Source organism: Epinephelus moara, chromosome 20, assembly GCF_006386435.1.
Source record: "Epinephelus moara isolate mb chromosome 20, YSFRI_EMoa_1.0, whole genome shotgun sequence".
Lineage (NCBI taxonomy): Eukaryota > Metazoa > Chordata > Actinopteri > Perciformes > Serranidae > Epinephelus > Epinephelus moara.
Genome location: NC_065525.1, coordinates 31,876,010 through 31,896,900, shown reverse-complemented (window position 1 = coordinate 31,896,900; position 20,891 = coordinate 31,876,010). Strand labels below are relative to the sequence as shown.

Here is a 20,891-nt window from a genome sequence, read left to right as displayed (position 1 = left end):
CCATTCAAAGTTTGCAATTTCAATCAGTTGCTATAGCGCCCCCCTTTGGCCAATTGATGTAATATTGCTTCATTCGCATCCTCCCATGACCCTCTACCACTGTGCCAAATTTCACATGGACTGACCAAGTCAGTGAGGAGAAAAACGTGGAACAGAGACACCCACAGACAGAGTTTTCGTCATTATATAAGTAAGATAGCAAGATAAGATGTAGATTTCCAGATATCTAGGATCTTTTACAAGTCTGTTCTCGTGTAACAATTTTGCCTACCATACAGTTCTCAAGTTCAGAGATATTTGGGGACTTAGGGATGCTTTCATTCCCAGTTTGTTCCTCACTTGTTCCTTGGTAAGTACCCAGAATTCTGTGTTCATTATTGTAAGATGTAACAGGTAATTTCCTTGTACAATCCTGCAGACTTATATCACTCAGCAGGCTTTTGCTTGTGGTGTAATGACCTCAGCAGTACGATAATAAACACTGACCCTGCCGTGAAAAGAGGATGTTAAAATACAAGATCCGGTTGTGTGACATCAACAAGACCTCATCATTTATTTATACAACTGTCTTTACTACAGTCATCACAATGTAAAATTAAAAGCCTCAGTGTTTTGTTTCTTTCGGCAAACAGGAATCTTTTTGTTTCCTGTAAACCTTTTTTTTGTGACTTTGCCACAATATGATGATTCATCAATGAGACAGTACTCAGGAGAGCGGTGAGAGAGTGCTGCTTTGACATTGTTTTACAGCTGTCTGCAGGGCGAAAACAGACAATGCTTCACTCAATGGGAGCAGGAAAGAGGTTGACAGACCACTGTGTTTAAAGGGCACTAGGAATTCAGCGGCTTATGAAGCTTCGTTGCGGCAATGGGGGGCGGAAGCCTCTTTGGGGTGGGGGGGGCTTAATCTGTGGTGCAAGCCAACACACGTCTCAGGTGGCCGAGCTCCTTGATCACTGCACCATGAGAACCACCTGAACGGTCAGAGAAGGGGGAGGGTGGGAGCAGAGATAGGATAGAAAGGGAAGGTGTGGCCAGTATGTTATGGTAACTCCTTCAGTGACACAGTAACCTGCTATCTACACCCCAGTGACTTTTTCATTTATCCTCAGATGATTCAAAGTCATTGCACCATGCAGATCATAATAAGTAGAGTTCAGTATCTTGTTGCAACACATTGCCTGCCATGAAATGCTGTGGAGTACTTCCCTGAGCTCTGTGGATTGTCATGAAGAACTTGTTGTCAAACACGACTACAACAATATGCTGTGATGTATTGCAGTTTTTGGTTACGCTCCTGTGAGAAATCGCTCTCCGTGGTCATGTTACAATCTCTGCACAGGAGACCTCCTACACGTGCAGATATGAGTCAAAGAAAGCCGAGGTTGTAACCCCGGCAAGGAGTGGCTGGTAAAGGCAAGGCCCTGGTGTGTATCAGGAGGTACGGTTCGCTGTTATGACTGGGAAGTTCAAATCCATTGAACCATGAGAGGGAAGAGTGGCTCTGGAGCTGTTTGAGCTGCTTGGCTCAAGGTTGGGGTAAAGGAGAAGGGTGGAGCTGAATCCTGGATGATAAATCACCTGACATGTCAGTGGAAGAGCTTCTACTGCTGCCTTTGGTTAGAGTGTACAGTAGGAATAACTGAGCGGCGCTTTGTACAGCGATTCTTGGGAGAGCTCCAAACACTTAGGCAGGAATTTATTTTTTCCCAATGTTGACTCAGTGAAACGTGATATGTTAATGTTATGACATTTAAGTTTTGTTTCAGCTGTATTCATATGGGCAAGCCACCTTTTTCAACCCTCTGTCAAGTTCCAGTGTGTATCCTTGAATTAAATTTGGCCAAGTAGGATAATTGTAAGCAAAAATAGGCACGCACCGCATTGCTGTCATGGCATGAATCTGTCGAAACAAGTATCAAACAATAAAAGCTAGAAGGGAAGTAAAGAAGAAACAACTGCTTCGTTTTACAAACAGGAAAAGCAAGATAAAATGTCAAAGAAATAAGCCAGATGGTGCACAATAAAAAAGTATTAATGTAGGATAAGGCTTGAAATGTCATTAAATGTTCTGTGGTCAGCATCGCAAACCATCGAAACCCATAAAATCAAATGTACCATACTTGATACATGATTCCTACTGAGGTGTGGTGGTTCACCACAATTGATTGCTCCCAATAGAGACAAACCCTTGGCCACATCTTTCACATGCTCACATAGCTGGAGCATTTGTAACTCTTTCCTTTAGTCAGATGTCAGTCTAAAAACATGTGCATGCAGGTAAAATGGACATCATGACATGAACTGTATCTGATACTTTGATCTGGAATGATTAGCCATGATGTGCAATATTAAAGGGGAACTACAGCCATTTTCAAAATTAATACATGTTATTCTTACAGTCTGGCAGAATCCAAAAATATTCCTGAATCTGATCAACTCTCTTCTAAATCTAAAAACTAGAATGCTAAAACTCAAATTTGTGTTATCTACTATCTTACTATATAATGACGAAAACTCTGTGTGTCTGTTCCACGTTTTTCTCCTCACTGACTTGGTCAATCCATGTGAAATGTGGCACAGTGGTAGAGGGTCATGGGAGGATGCGAATGAAGCAATATTACATCAATTGGCCAAAGGGGGGCGTTATAGCAACCAATTGGAATTGCAAACTTTGAATGGGCATATCTCATGCCCCGTATGTCGTAGAGACATGAAACTTTGCACAGAGATGCCTCTCCTCATGAGGAACAAATTTGCCTAAAGAACACTCTAATTGCCAACTGGGTGGCGCTATAACAACAGAAAAATGCTTAAAAATGGCTAAAATGCGACTGATCGCTGTGGCTCCCCCTGTGGCCCAATGTTTTTACCTCAACTACTAATGTACAGTTTTAGCCCAATAACTATCCCACTATTGGCAATGGTACTACTGTACTTTCAATAAAGCAATCGTACTACAAAATTCACAAAAACTATCTCTGAATACATTGCTCTTCTTAATGGGTTCAGTTGACTATTTAATCTGCAATTTCAGAGTAACAGAGTAAAGCTTAAGTGGGATTTATACGTCTGCATCAAATAAACGCCGTAACCTGTGCCGTAGCCTGACATACACCTCCCTAGAAATGTAACTACATGTAGCAGTGACACAGACTTCCTGTCTATTTCTGTAAGCTGAAACCATTTCCCTCAGTGGAAACAAAGTTTTTATTTACTTTAAAGCCACAGTGTGTAGGAATTTCTCCCATCTAACGTTGAAATCGTATATTGCATTCAAACGGATAGCGCACTCTAGCGCCTCACTTTTTCAAACGCGTAGCCGCTGTGTCCCAAAAAGCTATGTTTACATTGATGAAACCATGTCATCCGATACTTCATGGAGTATTCATTCAGGCTCCTGCACAGACACACGCGAAGCAAGTTGACAAACCCCCTCCTCACCATGCTGGCTGTGTTTACAACGTAGGACTGTTGGTCCGGGTGTAAATCGAAACAAACCAATCACGTCTTGTCTTTTGCCAGCTGACAAGTGGCTCAACTTAATACACCTCATCTCTCTCCTCGCATCACTGCGCCGCTGACAGCGGAAATCTCTGCTAGTCGCCAGGCTAATTTATACAATGTAAAATGCCATAGGCTTGTGCTAATAATGTTAGCATGTTATATTTGTTTGGAAACATGTTTAGTATAAGTTAAATGTTGCTGTTGTCCCTGACTTCATATGAGAGGAGGAAATGCCTGCTAGCTGCTAAACAAATTAATATAATGTAAAATACCATAGGCTTGTGCTAAAAACATTAGCATGTTGTATTTGTGGGGAAAATGTGTCCAGCAAAAGACAAATGCTTTGTCTGTGAATGCTCTGAGTTATATGAAGTTGATTTGTGTACTTGAGTTCAAAATTGTTGCTATTAAGCCATGTTTAATGTGTCTTTTGGGTGTGTTTTCAATCACAGAAACACTGCTGCCAACTAGTGTTTTGGAGGTGTAACTGCAGAGTGACACAGACACACCACCGCACAAGTGTAAATGCTCCCAACAGCATAGACCATGTGCCTAAGGAATAGCGTAGACTCTGCATAGAGCTGGTGGCTGTGGTTTCTGGCTTGTAGAGAGAGTTGCTCACGTTCACAAATATTGATTGAACTTTCCTCAGTCATGGAAATAACATATTGGAATTCTTTATTTAGGTGGTGTACCCCTTAACATTAACTACAAATTAAAAAGTTAAGATACCAACTTAAGTTGAAGTAGGATAAGAAGTGCTAGTATTAACACCACAAATGTTATTGTCCTTATGTTAATTGCTTATATGTTATACTGCTTCATACTGGGAAATGTTCTCAATAATTAGTCCTCTTTTCAGTAAACCTCAGCCTTCCCTTTTCCCTGACCCCACAGGGTCAGCTGTGGCCAAGGGCCACGCAAAAGAAGAGGGCCAGTCAGGAACATGTCATTGCAGATTTGAGGCAGTGGGATGGTTAACCTGTGAAAACCAACCAGCCCCTGATCAGCACTTTGTAATTAAGACATTGTCATTTGATCTGTGAAGCAATAGCCTCAATATGTGCGCAATTAGGGGCTATCCTGAGGGCACAGCTTCATGGTGGGTTTGGCTGGAGACATGTTAGAAATGAAGGCATCACAGGCCTAATGGCGACAGATAAACTTTACTCTTTTTTTTTTTTTACAACCATTAATCCATAAGATGGGACTGAAAGAGGTGGGAGCACACTTTAAATGTGAGGATACCACAATATATTAAGGCCTAAAGCTGAAAGTGACTCATGTGCAGAGACCTGATTCGACATCTGGCAGAAATTGAGGATGTTTCATCCATTAACTTTGGCATCTGTGGAGAATTAATGAGTATGTGGGTAGCTACACTGAGCCTAAATAAGCCATCTAGTGCAGTCACACGGCTAACTTTAAAATGTGCCGTAGGTGATGAAAGCTAGTTAGAGGCTGGCTGGGTGAAATGAAGTTAAAGTGATTGCTGGAGGCCTTGGCACCTGTGTGCCATGCAGTACAGGATCCAGTAGGTAACTTCCCTGCAGTGGTTGTTACAGTCTGAGAAAGCTGCACATCTGGGGCCTATCATTATTTTCACCCAAAAAAGTTTACCATAAGCTTTCTGGAGCCCTTTTGCCCCAGCACACTCTTCCATAAAAAGAAAAATCATCTATTTAAGATAACTGATTTTTAAAGATGTGACTTCTTTTTGGCCCGAGAATGAATAATTATATTTTGCATATGGATGTTTTATATATTATTACTTTGCCAGAAACATGTTTAGAGCAGTTTTTGTTTCTTCCACACAACTTTATCACTTATACGTTTCCTATAAGCTACATATAAATATGCCTTTTTGTCACAACTGCTTTCTGTTTGTCAAATTCAGTTCTTTTTTGCACATTCTCACTGGGCTCTCGATGATGAAAGAATAGTGACAGTGGTTTAGCCGAATGAATAGCCTCACAGGAGGCTCGGAGACTGAATGAATAACACATCAGGGAGGCATCAGAGGAGTTACAGTGGAGAGATTTTGCTCAAAAAAATAACAATAACTTCATCTCAGGAGCTCTGAAATCCAGATGCAGCTTTAACACTGTGCATTTGAATCGACTCTATCCATTCTTTTATGAAAGTTTTCAACTCTGAGAAAAGGGAATGTGTGAATCGTGTTGTTTTATTAACAAGTCTGAACTGTTTCCAGATGTCTTTCAGCGCGGGTTCACGTTATAAGGCCTTATTATAGCAGATGTTTACACATTTAGATAGAAACCTGAGGATTCTGAGGTGCATTGCTCTCTCTTGTGTGATAAAAGGGTGCATAAAATGTTAAAAGAAACAAAACGTAATCCTAAATGGATTTAAGAGTTTGTCTCATATATTGTAGCTGTGAACTGCAGCATAATTGCAGTGATGACAGGACCATATCTATCAGCAAAAACACAATAAAAGTGAAGTGGCAAACCAGAGTTTGGGCTACCACTGACCACACTGTGATTTTAGCTGAAATGTGTCCATGAAACCACAGAGTTCAGAGAGAGACAGCGAGGGAGAAAGAGAGAGAGACGAGTGAGAGAAAGAGAGACTTTTAAAAAGTAATAGCCATGACTTGGAGACTAGATGTTTTGTGTCAAAGAAAGAGCTTACAGGATCCAAAAGTGTTTCCGGTGAGCCCACCGAGTCTAATTACTCACAATGCTGTGACATTAGTCTTCAAAGGACATGAAAAACAAGACTCTTTTCACACGTCCATCAACTTTGTGTAGGACTTTACGTGCCCAAATGATTAACGAGAAGCTGACCACATCATGGCCAAGGAAGTCTCACTTCCTCCAATGGATGACAGTGAAGAATGGCCCATAAGGCCCTCTGTGCTAATTATTTTGTGCTTTGATTGCCTAATATTTTCCCACGAGTTATAATTACATACCGGTGTCAAAGTAATACATTAAATGCACAATACAGTGAATATTAGGCATAAACATTAACATGGATTTGAAACACTAATTAGGGTTAAAGATGTATTTCACTGCTGGGAAGATGCTCTTCATAAAACTAGATTGTCTACGCAGCAGAAAGACACAAATACTTTTGAAACTGGTGCTACATGACCAGAGAAAACAGATAAAGGGCTGCAGCACTGGCTTTTGCTCAAGAGGTGGAAAACCTACAACTACCAGAATGCACTGCACCTCACTCACACTCACTGCTATGATACAAATCCAGTTGCAAAGTGTGCATTTTATGAGCATTGTAAACAGTATCACAGACTTGCACTGTTGATATCGCTGCAGCAAAATGTACTAATTGTACATTTATACTCAGTATTATCAGCATAGCCAATATTAAGACTATTATAACACTAGAGAGAAATATGTAAGAGGCTGCTGCACACTGAGTTTATGAGGTTCACCTGTAGCTGCATGCTGAGCAATTCAATACATCAACCCTAAAGTAAGTCTTTCCTTTATGACGCTGCTCACGTTAAGTGTTGATTCAACCCCTCTTGGTTTCTTTTCCACGGATTGTGCCAACAATAACACAGTGACTTGAATCATACTATAATCTGAAAGGTGTTAGTATATTTATATTTATCCACCCATTGGGTGGACACATTTCTGTTTCTAATATTTTATCCTGTCCATGGAAAAACTGATCATCTCCTTGTTATGTACAGTCTAATACAGCCCAGCTGATACTATGATATTGATATGTTGAAGGAGTTAAAAATAAGTGTTTTAACATATACATTTGGGCTGACATAAACAATATTCCTGATAAGGATATCTTAAATGTGGGGTGTAGTGGTGGAGCAGGCGCCCCATGTACAAGGCTGTTGCCGCAGCGGCCCGGGTTCGACTCCAGCTTGTGGCCCTTTGCTGCATGTCACTCCCTCTCTCTCTCCCCCCTTCGCGCTTGTCTGTCCTATACATTAAAGGCTAAAAAGCCCTAAAAAATATCTTTAAAAAGAAGAAGGATACCTTAAATGTGTTTTTTGACCCTTGGAATGGCATCACTTTTCTTGTGCTGCTTTCAGACGCCCTTTGCAAGTATTTAAACCTTTGAACCCTGAGCAAAATTGATGTGATTTCTCTCGAAAACATGGGGAAAAGGCAATGAGCAACTTGGTAACAAATGTCCCACAAATTGCAAAACACAAAAAAAGATTTAGATAACAAAAAGGGAAAAAAAAAAAAGACAGAAAAAAACTATATTCATAGTTATCATTATTGCATTTTTTTTAAATTACATTTTAATTGTTACAGAATTATTTTAATTTTTAAGCACTCTTTCAAGGTCAATTCCTTGTTTGTGTGTTTTAAGCTTTTTCCCCCTTTTTTTAATTCCTTTTTAAACTAATTTTCTTGTTTTCATTTTCTCTATTTACTAATTTCTTGCTAATTTTTGGGTCATTTCTCCTTTCGTTGCACATTGTCTTTTCATATTTTCAAAAGAAATCAAGCCAGTGTGCTCAGGTTTCAGGGGGTTAAATACCAAAAAAAAATCACATGAAAATGAATGAAGGTTATTTATTTATTTATTAATTTTTACATTCTCATTTTTATTTATTATTGTTGTAGCCCTGAAGAAATTCTTACATTCTCCAATTGTAAAAATGTGAAGTCTATGCACTGAATTTAAAAAAAAAAGTTTTAACATTTCATCAGCTAAAACGTGCATCATACGTCTATAGCTGAGCGCCTTTCCCCCCTAAACTGTGCCCAACCTCAGCAGCAGTGGCTTGTCTTGAGCCTCCCTCTCTGGGCTAGCGATGAATTCCAAATCCATTAAAGTCTCAGAGGAAAATGCAGAATTAAATGGTGTGTGGACAGATTTGTTTGCTTTCACCGCCAAAGTACTGAATAATAATAATAACTAATAATAGTGCCCACTTCAGAGGAGCCATCTTGTGGTAAAACATATTTTTGAATGCTCAGTTGGACTATTTTTAATGTCAATAGGCTAATTTAGATTTAATGGACAGTGTTACCAAAAGGTTCAAATATGTTTTGTGGCTCCAGGCAGATTTTTGTTTAATTATTTTTGGTTTGATAGTTTAGGCTGCTGACCCCTGATTTTGGCTAATAGAGGCTCTGTTTATAGAAGACCTTAAACGTATCTTTGACGTGTTCTTGCTGCAGTTTCTTGTTAATACCTGGCTGCCTTTTAATCCATACAGGTATTATCAATGACAAGCTAATATTGGCCAATGTCCTCCTGAGACCCTGTGAACTCATATGAGGACATCACATTTTTGGGTTTACTTGACCTTACACTTCATTCTTCTTAACTCAGACCTGTTGTCCTCATTTGTGGACACTTTTAGGTGCCATCTAGTGGTAGTAAGAGTGTAGTGCACTAATCCGTGTAAAACCAAGATGGCCAGCATCTCCGCCAAGTCAGCCTGCAGCCGGTCCCAACACAAAATCAACAAGGTCCAAAACCTGATCACATTTTATGGTTGAAACTTGTGTATTGATGATTGATAATGTTTGTAGTTTGATGTGTCAACAAATTTGACCAATCAGGACGTACTTGTTTAAAGACATTGGGACTTTATTGTTGTCTTGTTTGAGAACATTGGGACTTTTAGTTTAGTGTTCTAATATGTATTAGATCCTACTGATCCCAAACAGCTAGACAATACATTCTGTTGTTTAAAACCAATATGAGCTAACTATTTAACACCTCAGACACATCAAAAGTCTCCACAATCCATTAATCATCTAATCTAACAGTATTATTATTATTTTGAGATTCTGAAATACAATAAGCTTAACGTCTTCTAATGGATGGTTTCCTCAAAGGTTTGTGTGCCACTCTCATTTTGTGTAAGCAAAGATCACCGCTGGCACAAACCTGAAACCCTGAATTCAAGATGATTTCGTGATTTTGGTTGATTTTCTCATGATGACTGTTGTTTCCAGGCTTTTTACCACTGCAGCACTCGAGCCTGCCCCATGTGTGGTGGTCGAGGCGCACTCACCATTGGCTCGGCAGCCCATAGGGGCGTTGCTTCGCGGTTGGTGAGTGCTTAGGGTGCACGGGGTGTTCTAGGGATGGCTAAGGGAAAGCGTACTTGGCACTGATCCCTCCTTTCAGTATAGACTGCAGTTTACATTAGGCAGCATATTTTTTTTCTGTCAGCGGGATGAATATGTCATAAATAGTTGGCGTTTATAGAGGGGTAGTGGATGCATGTTTAGCAATGCGATGAGGCCAGTGCACTTTGCAAGACTTGCGCTGCAGAGAGCCTCCGCGGATCCCACGACCTGTTGCTGACAAGCCGGGGAAAAGGAGAGGGAGAGGGGGAGCCGCTCGGGAGACACAGAGGGTTACTGCCTTGGAGACGACAGCCCGGGTTTCTTCGCGGAGGAAATCATGCAGTTTGCAATCTGGCTGGTTGGACTAATGTGTCATCTGTCAGCGCTTGTCCGGGACACTTTGCAACACCGATTGCATCCGAAACAAGGTAGCGTTTTGTTTTGATCACGGTGAAGTGATAGCCTCCTGCTGAAGGTGTTTAAACAGTAATGTGTGGTGTTTGTAATGATGCCTGGTGCGCTGTTAGGGCTGTCAGGCTGCAGCTGCATGTATTACACTGACGCGCTGCTGCTAATGCCACCGCTTTTCTCTCTTTACTTTTTTTTTTTTTTTTTTGCAGAAAGCTTCATCAAGCAGCTGTCATCGTATGAAATCATCACCCCGCTCCGTGTGAATGACTTCGGAGAATCATTCCCGCACAAATTGCACTACAGGAGGAGACGGAGAAGTTTAAATGAGGACCTGTCGGGCTTACGGGTTCACTACAGGATTGATGCATTCGGGGAACGCTTTCATCTCAATCTGACCGCAGACTCCAGCTTCATCGCCCCCTCTTACACAGTGACACACTTGGGAGCAGAACAGAGCAACGACACGGACACCCACTTCCATGACCCGAGCGATATGCGCCACTGCTTTTTCCGCGGACAAGTCAACGCCAGGGACGAATATCCTGCCGTCTTCAGCCTGTGCACTGGCCTTGTGAGTAACTGACGTTTCACTACCGCTAAAGTTTTCTTTTAAGACGCTTTAATCAAGCGATGCTGACAGGCTTCCATCCATGCATGCCCCCTATAACCCGCAGCTTAAGTGAAGTGTGCAGGAGTGTAACAAGAGCAAGTGTTACAGCACTAATGTCACTGAGGAGGAGAGCGCGCAGCTCTGCATCATCTCAGTGCCTGTGGGGAGATGCTGCTGGTGCACAGTGCAGTCTGGGCATCAGGGTGGTGTGGTGGTTGGAGACTGGGTGTTGATGTGACAACAAGCCTCAAACCCTGCTGCTGGTGTGCTTTAGAGCAAGACACTCAGCTTTGGCTGAAGTGGCTGGTCTTTGGCAGACCCTGCAGAGTGAACACTGAGGATAGGGCAAGCAAAAAGGCTGATTTTCCCCTAAATATTTTGGGCATTTGTGCATTTTTCCAGACTTTTACACCATAAATGAATGCAAAAAGGACACAAATCGGTGCATTAAGATTCACCAGAATGAATGCAGGAAATTAAGTATTTGACGCTCAAAACTTTCTGGCTGTGGATGCCCAAACCCCTCATTTCATATGTCCCGCCCTCCTATGTTGAAACAAAACCTGCACCCTTGCAAGAAAGCAACAGTAGAATTACACACAGGGTTGAATCTGCAGTATGTGCAGCTATCTGGGGTCATGTCTGTGCTTTTGCTTTATCAACCTCTTCTTTGCTGCTACAACAAACCTCTAAATCTTTGCTAAACAAAGCGTAATAACAGCGGACATGCAAAAAGACAATCAAGTAAAATTTTAAAGTTACTTATCAGTCACAAATGTAAGTAAGTAAGTTGGATACCTATGTATTTGGGGCCGCTGGTCGGACAAAACAAGCTATTTTAAGATGTCACCTTGGGCTTTTTTTGGTAGTTTTTCACTTTTCATAGACTAAATGATCATCAGGTCCGTTGTTAATGACAGTAGTCATTAGCTGCAGCCCTGAGCAACAGATGTTATCATTCAGTCTAAAGCAGCTGTTGATTGCCCCTCATTGCAGCTCTAGATCTTACGGGGCTGTAATGGAGTTATTGGGTAATAATGAGTTTACGGTCCCATTGTAGCATATCAGGATGCTGATGCCCAAGTCGTTTAGTTTGCTGACTCCTGTGTGAGAGAGTCTGATGAGTGTTGAAGGGGATGACTTCATGGGTCACATAAGGTTACTGGTCCAGGGGCAGGGGGTTGACCTCAGTCGCGCCAGCCGGATTCTGGTGTGGACTTAGCGTGGTTGGGGCCGGCCGGAGCAACACAGACAGGAGGACCATAGCCTTGGAGTCTCCCTCCCCGTCGCAACCCCTATCAGTGACATAATCCTTATTTTAGATAGGAGCACTGTGTACAGTACCAGGATAGCATGTTGATCTAGTACATTCACAATGCATACAGTGATTGCACTCCTGTTGAAACCTGGCGTGATAAACAATTGTTGTGTGTGACATTTTAGTCGGGGGTTAACTCCCACTCAGTGTAGCTTTGGAGAAATACACATAACGTTTTTGTTTTGTGTGTTTGCTTTGCAGTTTAAGACATGGAGTATGCTGGAATTATCAGGGTAATAAGCCTTTAATTGCCCCTCTGCCCAACTTTGATGTATGACTCGCTTATCCAAACATGTTTGCATCCTTTTTCAAGCAATCTTTGTTGCTTATCCGCATCATCACTCATTGAGAATGACAGGACAATAGAGACAGCACCAGAGGCTATTGGGTCATAAATGTGTCCGTATCTGATCACTGGGGCTTAATGGCCAAGCACATTTTGTTGGGATGAGGTCATTAAGGAATAATTAAGCCCTAAAACAAAGGGGTCATTCTAGAAAAAGCAGGTTCCCCTTTCGTCCAGAGTTGCTCAAAGCCGTCCCCAGGGGGGATTCGGGGGGGGGGGGGGGGTTGAGGAGCTTTTGGCCTTTTCAAAGTGAGCTGTGACGGGCAGAGAAGGGGAGAAATGCTGTGAAGAGGAGACAACTGCCAATGAAGGTTGTGCGTGAGGAACTTAAGGATTGCTCGAAGCGTGGGAAATGCCCCTAAAGGAGCTCGCTCTCTCACTTCACTCACATAATAGAAGTGTGTGGTGAGTCAGCCTGTCCTGAGTAATGAGGCTATCTTCATTCCAGCACCAAGCCATGTACCTCTGTGTAAAGATCAGGCTCATGACACCTTTATGTCCTATTTAACTTCAGAGATTGACTGCAACTGTGCGTCACTTTCGAATGACTCAGCACCCACCGGGGTTTGAAAGTGTCTTTGTAGGATTTGATAAAAACAGATGTGTGCCAACAGTCATGCCATCATGTCATGAAGGCGACCTCGCTTCAAATAGGAGTCCCTCAGTTGTAAGGTCCGGTTCAGCACCCGCTACTGAACAGCAACCATTGTGTCTGTCCAAACTTTTGCCAGATTTGCTGCTGAGCTAATGCTGGGAAACCCTGAAACTCTGCCCCCTCCATTGACTAAACAGAGCATTTGTCTGTTCAGCCTTCCATTAACACCACATGAGAACTTAAGAGAGGCTCAACCATAATCATCTAATTAAAGTTAACTCATCACAGATAGTGATTTACAAGATAAAGGTGAACATCTACCAGTTGTTACACTGCATAAATCATTCATTATATTAAGATCACTATAACTGGTAGTTGTAGTAAGGCTGCAGCATTTTCATATTTAAAGGGTACGTTCGGTATTTTTCAACCTGGATTCTATTTTTTCCATGTTTTGTGACTAAAGGGAACAAGTTTTGAAATTCATCCAGTGTTGAGCGAGCCGGCTCAACACTGGATGCAGTGTTGCATCCGGCAGCAGTGAAAAAGGCCGCAACGACCCTCTTTTTATATCTTCACCGAGCAGCTGTGAATGCGGCGGTGACAACATTATGGAAGGGATCACTACAGAGATATACCTTTCTGTTAAAGATCCTTTTTGTTTAACCAGAAACAGCCAGAAATCGCCATCACCAATTCCACCAGACTCCATTTAAATAAACAGTAATTTTAGCGTGTATAAGCCAGCATGTTTTCACATCCAACAGGGTGAATGAACGGTTTATTTCAACCAAACCAGAACTGGTAATTGTTGTAACAGTGGAAGAGGATGAACCAAGATGGCTTTTGAGACTTTTATATTGTTTCCGTCGACTTTGAATGACGTGTGTTATACGACACTAAATTTATCATTATTTTTATGGAGTCTGGTGGGTTTGGCGATGGCAATGTCCGTGCTGCTTCTGGTTAAACAAAAAGGATCCTACTCTTTAACAAAAAGGTTTATCTCTGTGGGGCCCTTTCCATAATGGTGTCAGACACTTGAAATAATAATCTAAAATGTCAGTGGCAAAAATAAGCACTTTTAGTTGAGATAAACTGACGCTGCCAACATGCCCAAAATGATTACATTGCAGTCTGTTTTGCTACTGCCATCTGCAGTAGTTTTGCTCAATGCTGGACCAATTTAGAAAAATGCTGTTCACATGAGTCACTTAGACACAAAAACATGGAAAATGTGGTCCAGGTTGAAAAATACTGAACTTACCCCTTAATTAAAAGGGCCTAAATCTTAATGCAACTATCAGCATTTGCTGCCATGCCTAACACACTGTAACTGGATTCTGCCAGTACTTTGATCCATGCATGCATTGCAAACCTGAACACTGAGGCTCTGAAGTGCTTATTGCGGTGTGGTTATTTCTATCCTGTGTCTTGTTTTCACAAGCTCATTACACTGCAGCGCTGAACACATGTAGCACTCAAGGCCTGTAGCACTTTCGAGGAAGTATCGTGCATATGCGCGAGCCAACTAATCCTTCACCCTTTGAGAGGCGGAGAGGAAAGGTACACACACAGTTTGTACACGTTTTCCATATCCGATTTGTATGTTTTCCATTGTCAAGCGTCCATCACTCGTGGGGGTGGTTATGGAATAATGCCGCCTTAAAGATAACATTCCAGTGTCCAATATCCTGTTTAAGTGTGCACATGAAATTACCATACAAACACCATTGTGCCTCATGGCTGAGTGAGCTAAGAAGCTTTGTGAAGGACTGAGCTGCCAAATCAATATTAGCATTCCTCTGTCAGCAGCTCTGTCCGTGTATGATGATGTCACTCGTCCCAGTGTCAGGTTTACGGGGAGATGCATTCTCACAGTTGCATTAAGCACTCTTAAAAGCCTGTGCAAGAAGGTGTGAAATGATTTAATGACTTACTTGTGCATTGATAAGAGTATAAAAGGCTTAAAATGTGTTATGATTGGTTGTTGTCATGGTTACAGTTTACACAATGACTGATAGTGAGCTGTCACAGATATTACCTGACCTTTCTGAGTCAGCATGCTCTTTCCATGTGCACCTGTCAAAAAACAGAGCTTGCTCAAAAGCATGGAAATAATGTGCACAGTGGTGCCCAAGGGCAACACAGAATGACTACAGTTGAACAGCAGCCTCTTTGAATGATACTGTACCCTAATCTGTAAATGAAACCTACACACATACAGTACAGTATGCACACATGCAAGCGCATGCTTCATACCAAAGCCATCAATGACATCTTTTTTTTCTGCTCTAGATTGGAACGTTTACGACACAACATGGTGAATACTTCTTGGAGCCTCTTTTAAATGCTGCAGGGGAGGAATATGACGAAGAACACAACAAACCTCATCTTGTCTATCGACACGAGAGGAAGAAGAACATCTCGCACACCGACAACAGCGCAGAGCCCTGTGCTGCCTCAGGTAACAGACTACAGACTGCCTAACTTTACTGCCTGTAACCACTGTCTGTCTGACTTTCACCCACAAATACTTACCTTCTGATGAACCTCATCAGACCTGCATTCACTTTCTGAGCAATAGCAATAAACACAAAATGGAAATTATACCTAGTCACGATCTTTGGCTTGCAGGATACCCAAAATATTTCAGCCTTGATGATGGGGTGTTTTTGAAAACTCCTCAGCTTAATTAAGCGAAATGTGCTCCAGCACTGCCTGGTGTTTTCACTCACATTCTGCAGGAGCATTCAATCCCAGGTCTGTGGCAGGAGCTCAGAGGGAAGGAATAATTACTTTTCAGGTTGCAGTTGTGATGAAAAGAACTGGAGAGGTTTTCCGCATGGGAGGCTGCTTGAAAGTTCCCCCAATTTCATTTGAATTTTTATGGTTGAGGCCTTTGGGTGGTGGAGAGGCCCTCAAGAGAAAGCGGGGTGACCGAGCGGAGTTCACCGCGATGGAGGGCCTCAGAGTCGTCCTCGCAGGGAGCGCCGTGGGCGGCCTTTGTTGCGTGATGCAATAAATCTTTTATGTGCAGGCCGCTTGATTTGCTTGTTGTCTGAACCCAGCCATTGTCGCCTGGTGGTGGCCATTGTGTGAGGCGGCGGTTTAAAGAACTTGGACTGACCTGATGGGCCAGGTCAATACCTCCTTAATATGCTTTGCCCTTTCACTCTCTCAGTCTGTGTGTGGTAAACAGAGACTGAGAAATCTGGAGGGTCTCTCAGCCCCCACTCTGAGGCACTTTACAATATACTCTCCCTGAAGAACTGTGAGTGGAGTCTTGGTGAATGACCCCGACTTCTGATGTCCCAGGAACCTCCTTTGTCATTATCCAGTTACATTATGTCTTAGCCAGTTATCCTTTTATATCTACTTAATCCTAAATGACAAACATCCTGACTTTTCAACACATAATCCCACATATAAACTGGTATTTTAGGAATGATTCAGTGTACAGCACCAGATAGTAGGGAGGAAGATGCGTACATGGATGAAACACCTGTAGGGCTTCATCAAAGGGCTGCAGGTAAACAATGAGCAGCAGGATTAAAAGAACCAGTGGAGCTGGGGTAGGACTGTGAGGTGTCCCAGGCTGTGGCTCCTCAGCTTTATCAGATAGGCCCCTCTCCAGATGTGGCGATAAATGTGCTCTTTGAAGGCCACGCTAAGCCAAGACTAACAGGCCTGTCCTGTCTTTTTATGGGAAGGAGTGCAGTACACGCTGCTACTAGCAGGTTAGATATAAACACTGGCTCGGCACGTGTTGCTCTGCTTGCAAAACGCTTATAGTGGCTGCTGCTAGTCTTGAATTTTGACATCTGCCTCTTGGTTTAATGTGTTAAAGAGATAAAGATAACATGTAGCTCTTCCCTTCTCTTGTCTCCGCTCTACACCGTGTCTGTACAGTCTGTCTATCTTTCTTTTCCTTATGTTTCCCATCAGACTAAATCAGCGTCTAAGTATGGGGCTCCTAACCACAGCCTAATTGCTGAGAGAGAAAAACGTGTTGAGGAGCACAGGACCAACGAGTAGAATCCTTGTTAGCTGGGAAAAGGATCTCAGCAGCAGTATTTTGGGGGGCAGTGAAAATCTAACTGCTGGTTAATGTTTCTTAGTATCAAATTATGTACATATATACAGATATACTGTAGGACTGTCCTGAATGCCATTTTTGGGCTCGGAAGATTTGGTAACAATTGTCAGCTAATATTCGAAGCTTCTCCCAAGAGTGTGGGGGGGAGGGCGGGCATGACTCAGGAACGGGTCTGATCATAAATACTCATAATGATAGGCTCTGAACTCAAGACAACGGCAGACAAAGCGATGTGAATCTCAAGCACAGAAACAGCATACTAGCTCCAACAAAATTAGGACTCAGATTTATAAGATTCAGGCACAAGCGCAAGGAACGAGTGAGTGAATGAACGATCGACCGACTGACTGACTGAACAGACGATCAAAAAAATGAGTGAACAAACAAACAATATCCAGCCCTAATATTCAGAGCTCATTATTACTCTAGCTCCACCAAGGTGTTTTTAACATTTTGTCCTCCATCTATCCATCCATCCATCCATCCATCCATCCATTTTCGAAACCGCTTATCCTCTTGAGACATGGTAACTCAAGGGTTAACAGATGCATTTGTCTGCAGCAGTTTTTTTTCACTTCACAGTGCATTTCTGTTTTCAGTATAACTCTCCAAGGCAACTCATATATAGCAAGTTAAGAAACAACAGTTTCTGATTTATCTCATCACGAACATGACAGACTGGAGAACCTGTGTTGTTAGCGGGGGGGCAGATTCCTTTCCCAATATCTCCCCTATATGAGGAGCTATAAAAGCACTCTTTGTCAGGGTCAATCATGTTATGACCCTTTCTCTCTTTTTCTTTCTTTCTTCACTTTATGTTCCTGTGAAGAGGACTCTTGCCTTAAATCAAAATTAGGAGCTGGAGTTAGTGCTGAGGGCATTGGCAGGTTTGAAGAGGTTTTTGGGCCTTGTAGGTCAGAAACATGTCAACTATCACCGTTGGTCCAAACACGTGGAAGTGCAGAATAGCCAACAATGCTTCCAATCTGCTTGCAAGCCAGCATTTTGCTCTGTAAAGACATTGTTTTGTAAGACCTACGTACACACTGTGGTGAGTATTATTCTTTGCCCGTCATAAAAGAAAATATCTTTTTGAAAAAGACAAAGATGAAACAAGCTGCATGTTATCAACCAGACTTCCAGGAAACAAACTGTATATCACTGGAGAGATACCTCTGGTGAGATAAGCTTTTCCCTCAGATATGATGTGTCAGTTCTGCCACGGTGCACTACAGACAGTGCCAGAACAATAACTGGAACTTCTGTATCTACTGACACAGTAAGAGTTTCCAGAGTTTGTACAGTCCCTGAACACTCTGCAAAAACCTGTTGAAAGGGGAGGAAGGCTATGTTTCCACATGAACTTAACAAAGATGAACTTTTGTTTTTAACTTGTCATCTCTGACACGTACAAATACTTGACTTTTTCGTGCATGTGCTGTCACTAGCGGTGGAGTGCCAGAAACAGAAGTGCAAAGATAAGAGCTTTTAAAGTGTTGCCTTGATGGAAAATGAGGTTTTGTTATTTCAGCCATCATGACATGGTTATATACCTGTCCTCAGCTGCTTTTCCTCACAGTGTGTGTCTGTTCTATGTGTTGCAGAATAGATGTGAATTTAAAATGTGTTTTAGATGTTTCCAAAGAGTCACTGCACTAGACACCACAACAGACTTTGCAAATCAAAAAAGAGCGAATCAAAGAATCCGACCATGCCCCTGAAATTTGCTCCCACTGACTGACATTTCTAGCAACTGTATCAGTCTTCTGTCTGCCAACCTGGGTGGCTTCCCTGTTGTTTAGAATACTTCTAGTGTAGATAGCTGTTGAGTGGGTGATTAATGTTTTAACGTCACAGAGCGCCTTGTTGTGCCTGGTTCTGGCTTTTAAAAGCCTCTGGGGAAGAAGCTTACTGGGCTCAAATCACAACACGGCTCCGACCTTTAATGACACATTCTACGGGGTATCTGTCTTTGAGCTTGCATGTGAATCCCTGCGTCGTCCTTCGAAAGAGATAGCCACAGGGATGAGGGTGGCTGCAGATAGGGGCAGATTCTTCTCTCGCTCTCTTCCCTTTGCTTTCTAAAATCCATGTGAAGACAAGCAAGAGACAGAGGGAAGGGGAGCCGTGCAGTATCTCTTTCTCACACTCGTTGGCTGCGTTTCCAAAACCGTGGGGTGTCATATTTTGTCTGAATTAGAAACAGTGACTTGAATACAGACAGCTTGACAGCGAACATCACCGGCCGTAAACCCAAACACCAGCGTTCCAGTGTTGGCTTTCGAGTGTTTCACCCGATTCCTTGATGGCTAACTGAGGGCAGCTCGGACAGCGAAGTGACTGGCTTTGATGCAGCAATACTTGGCACACATGGCATCTGTGGCCTCTGACCCTCAACACAATCATTGTATAGGATTCCCCCCTTGGTGCCCACTGTGTATACATGGTAGTTCAAATGCTAGCATCAGGTTTTTGGTCAATGGGTTCATTTATATGGAAAAATGCCCTCCCCCGCCTGGGGTTTGAACTAGCCGACTTGAATCGCTGCCCGCTCTCCCTTTGCGCTTTCATGTATGTGAATGGAAGCACTTGTTGATTGTGACCTCACTTTCCTCTTTGTTTGGAGTCACTCACTGGACGGGTGGATGTGACCTTGAGTTTTTTCCCCTCCTAGAGGTGCGTGGTTACTGGGCTCACTGGCTTGTTTGCTGGGCCTCACTTGGAACTATGTATGCATTAAGCTCTTTGTTTTCCTCTTAACTGCAGCTCTTGACAGGGGTCAGGAAAGGTGGCCGGGCAGGGTGTGATGGACGGGTGCTGATCGCTCAGACAACCTCTCTCACCTTTAGGGTGTGGCTTTAGATGGTGGGGAGCTTCTGAGTGTCAGATGGCTCCAAAAGGCTTAGGCTTGCTCTTTGCCCTGATGCCCCCTGGGTAGATTGAACCTCCCCCATTTCAGGAAGTACCTATTGTTGCGAGGAAGAAAAAGTTTGTTTTTGGCCTTTTGTGTGCATGCATAGATGTGGTTTGCTTTCGAGTGTGTGTCAGGACTGCATGTCATCTCTCTGGCCGTCAGTGGATGAAGCCTCCCGCCGAGTATTAGGAATTGCTGAGCGAAGCATGGTAGAGGAATTGAGCAAGGAGCTTCTTTCTTCATGTGTTTGAGCAGTCCTGGCCTGCGCTGCATGTGCCTGTCGGGTTTGCTGCAGAGCTTGGCAGAGGCCCCAGCTTATTCCCCACCTCCCACTGCCCGCCTTTCTTCTTTTACACCTGCTTCTCTAATGTAGTGTTCTCACCCACGGCCTTGCTATCGGCCTTCATAGAAAAACAATCAAAATTTCTTTTGTCTTTTGATTGTCCATTCGAATGGACATAGCGTTTTCTTTGGAGCACCAAGATGTTAATGTCTTAGTTAGTCAAATGAGTTGAAACGTGTTTTGCCATGCACTGACTGCAAGTCTTGAGCCAACATGTGTTAGTTTTGCGCAATATGCAAGTTTTCCCTTCAGGCTTGATGCTTTGTTGCATCATTGCCTTATATTTTACAACACTGCGTGACAGTTAATTCAAGCAGCTAATAATATGGCCCATTGCACTCATTGGTATCTGATTTTAAGATAACAGATACTCTGGACAGGGCCGAACAGGGCTGGGCAACTACAGACAGTCCATAACTTTAATAGCAGCCATGTGTCTGCCTGCCCCGAGGCCTCAGCCCTATTGAACCCAATGTGTTGTGTTGTCTCGGGAGTTCCCGTGACAGATTCCAGCTGGGGCTATTTTCTGCCACTGTCTACTGTCTGGGCATTCTTAACAGATGGAGTCTGATTGGAACGGTTGGAGCAACTTGAGTGACAGTGACTGACTGCATGGTGGCATGGGTGACAGTCAGAGGTGAGAGGGGGTGACAGGTGAGCGACAGTTTCCCACTGAGGTGGACTGGGAGAGGCAG

The 20,891-nt window shown here is 42.9% G+C and overlaps 1 protein-coding gene across 1 annotated transcript in view; it reads left to right on the top strand.

The window, feature by feature from the left end:
* Positions 1–9,567: 9,567 nt before the first annotated feature.
* LOC126407643 (A disintegrin and metalloproteinase with thrombospondin motifs 20) overlaps positions 9,568–20,891 on the top strand; it is a 109,746-nt gene continuing 98,422 nt past the window's right edge. Inside the window, exons 1-3 of the mRNA XM_050072720.1 lie at positions 9,568–9,988; positions 10,181–10,542; positions 15,139–15,307. Of these exons, the coding sequence (XP_049928677.1) occupies positions 9,898–9,988; positions 10,181–10,542; positions 15,139–15,307 (622 nt within the window). The 5' untranslated portion in view covers positions 9,568–9,897. The remainder of the gene's footprint in view (positions 9,989–10,180; positions 10,543–15,138; positions 15,308–20,891) is intronic.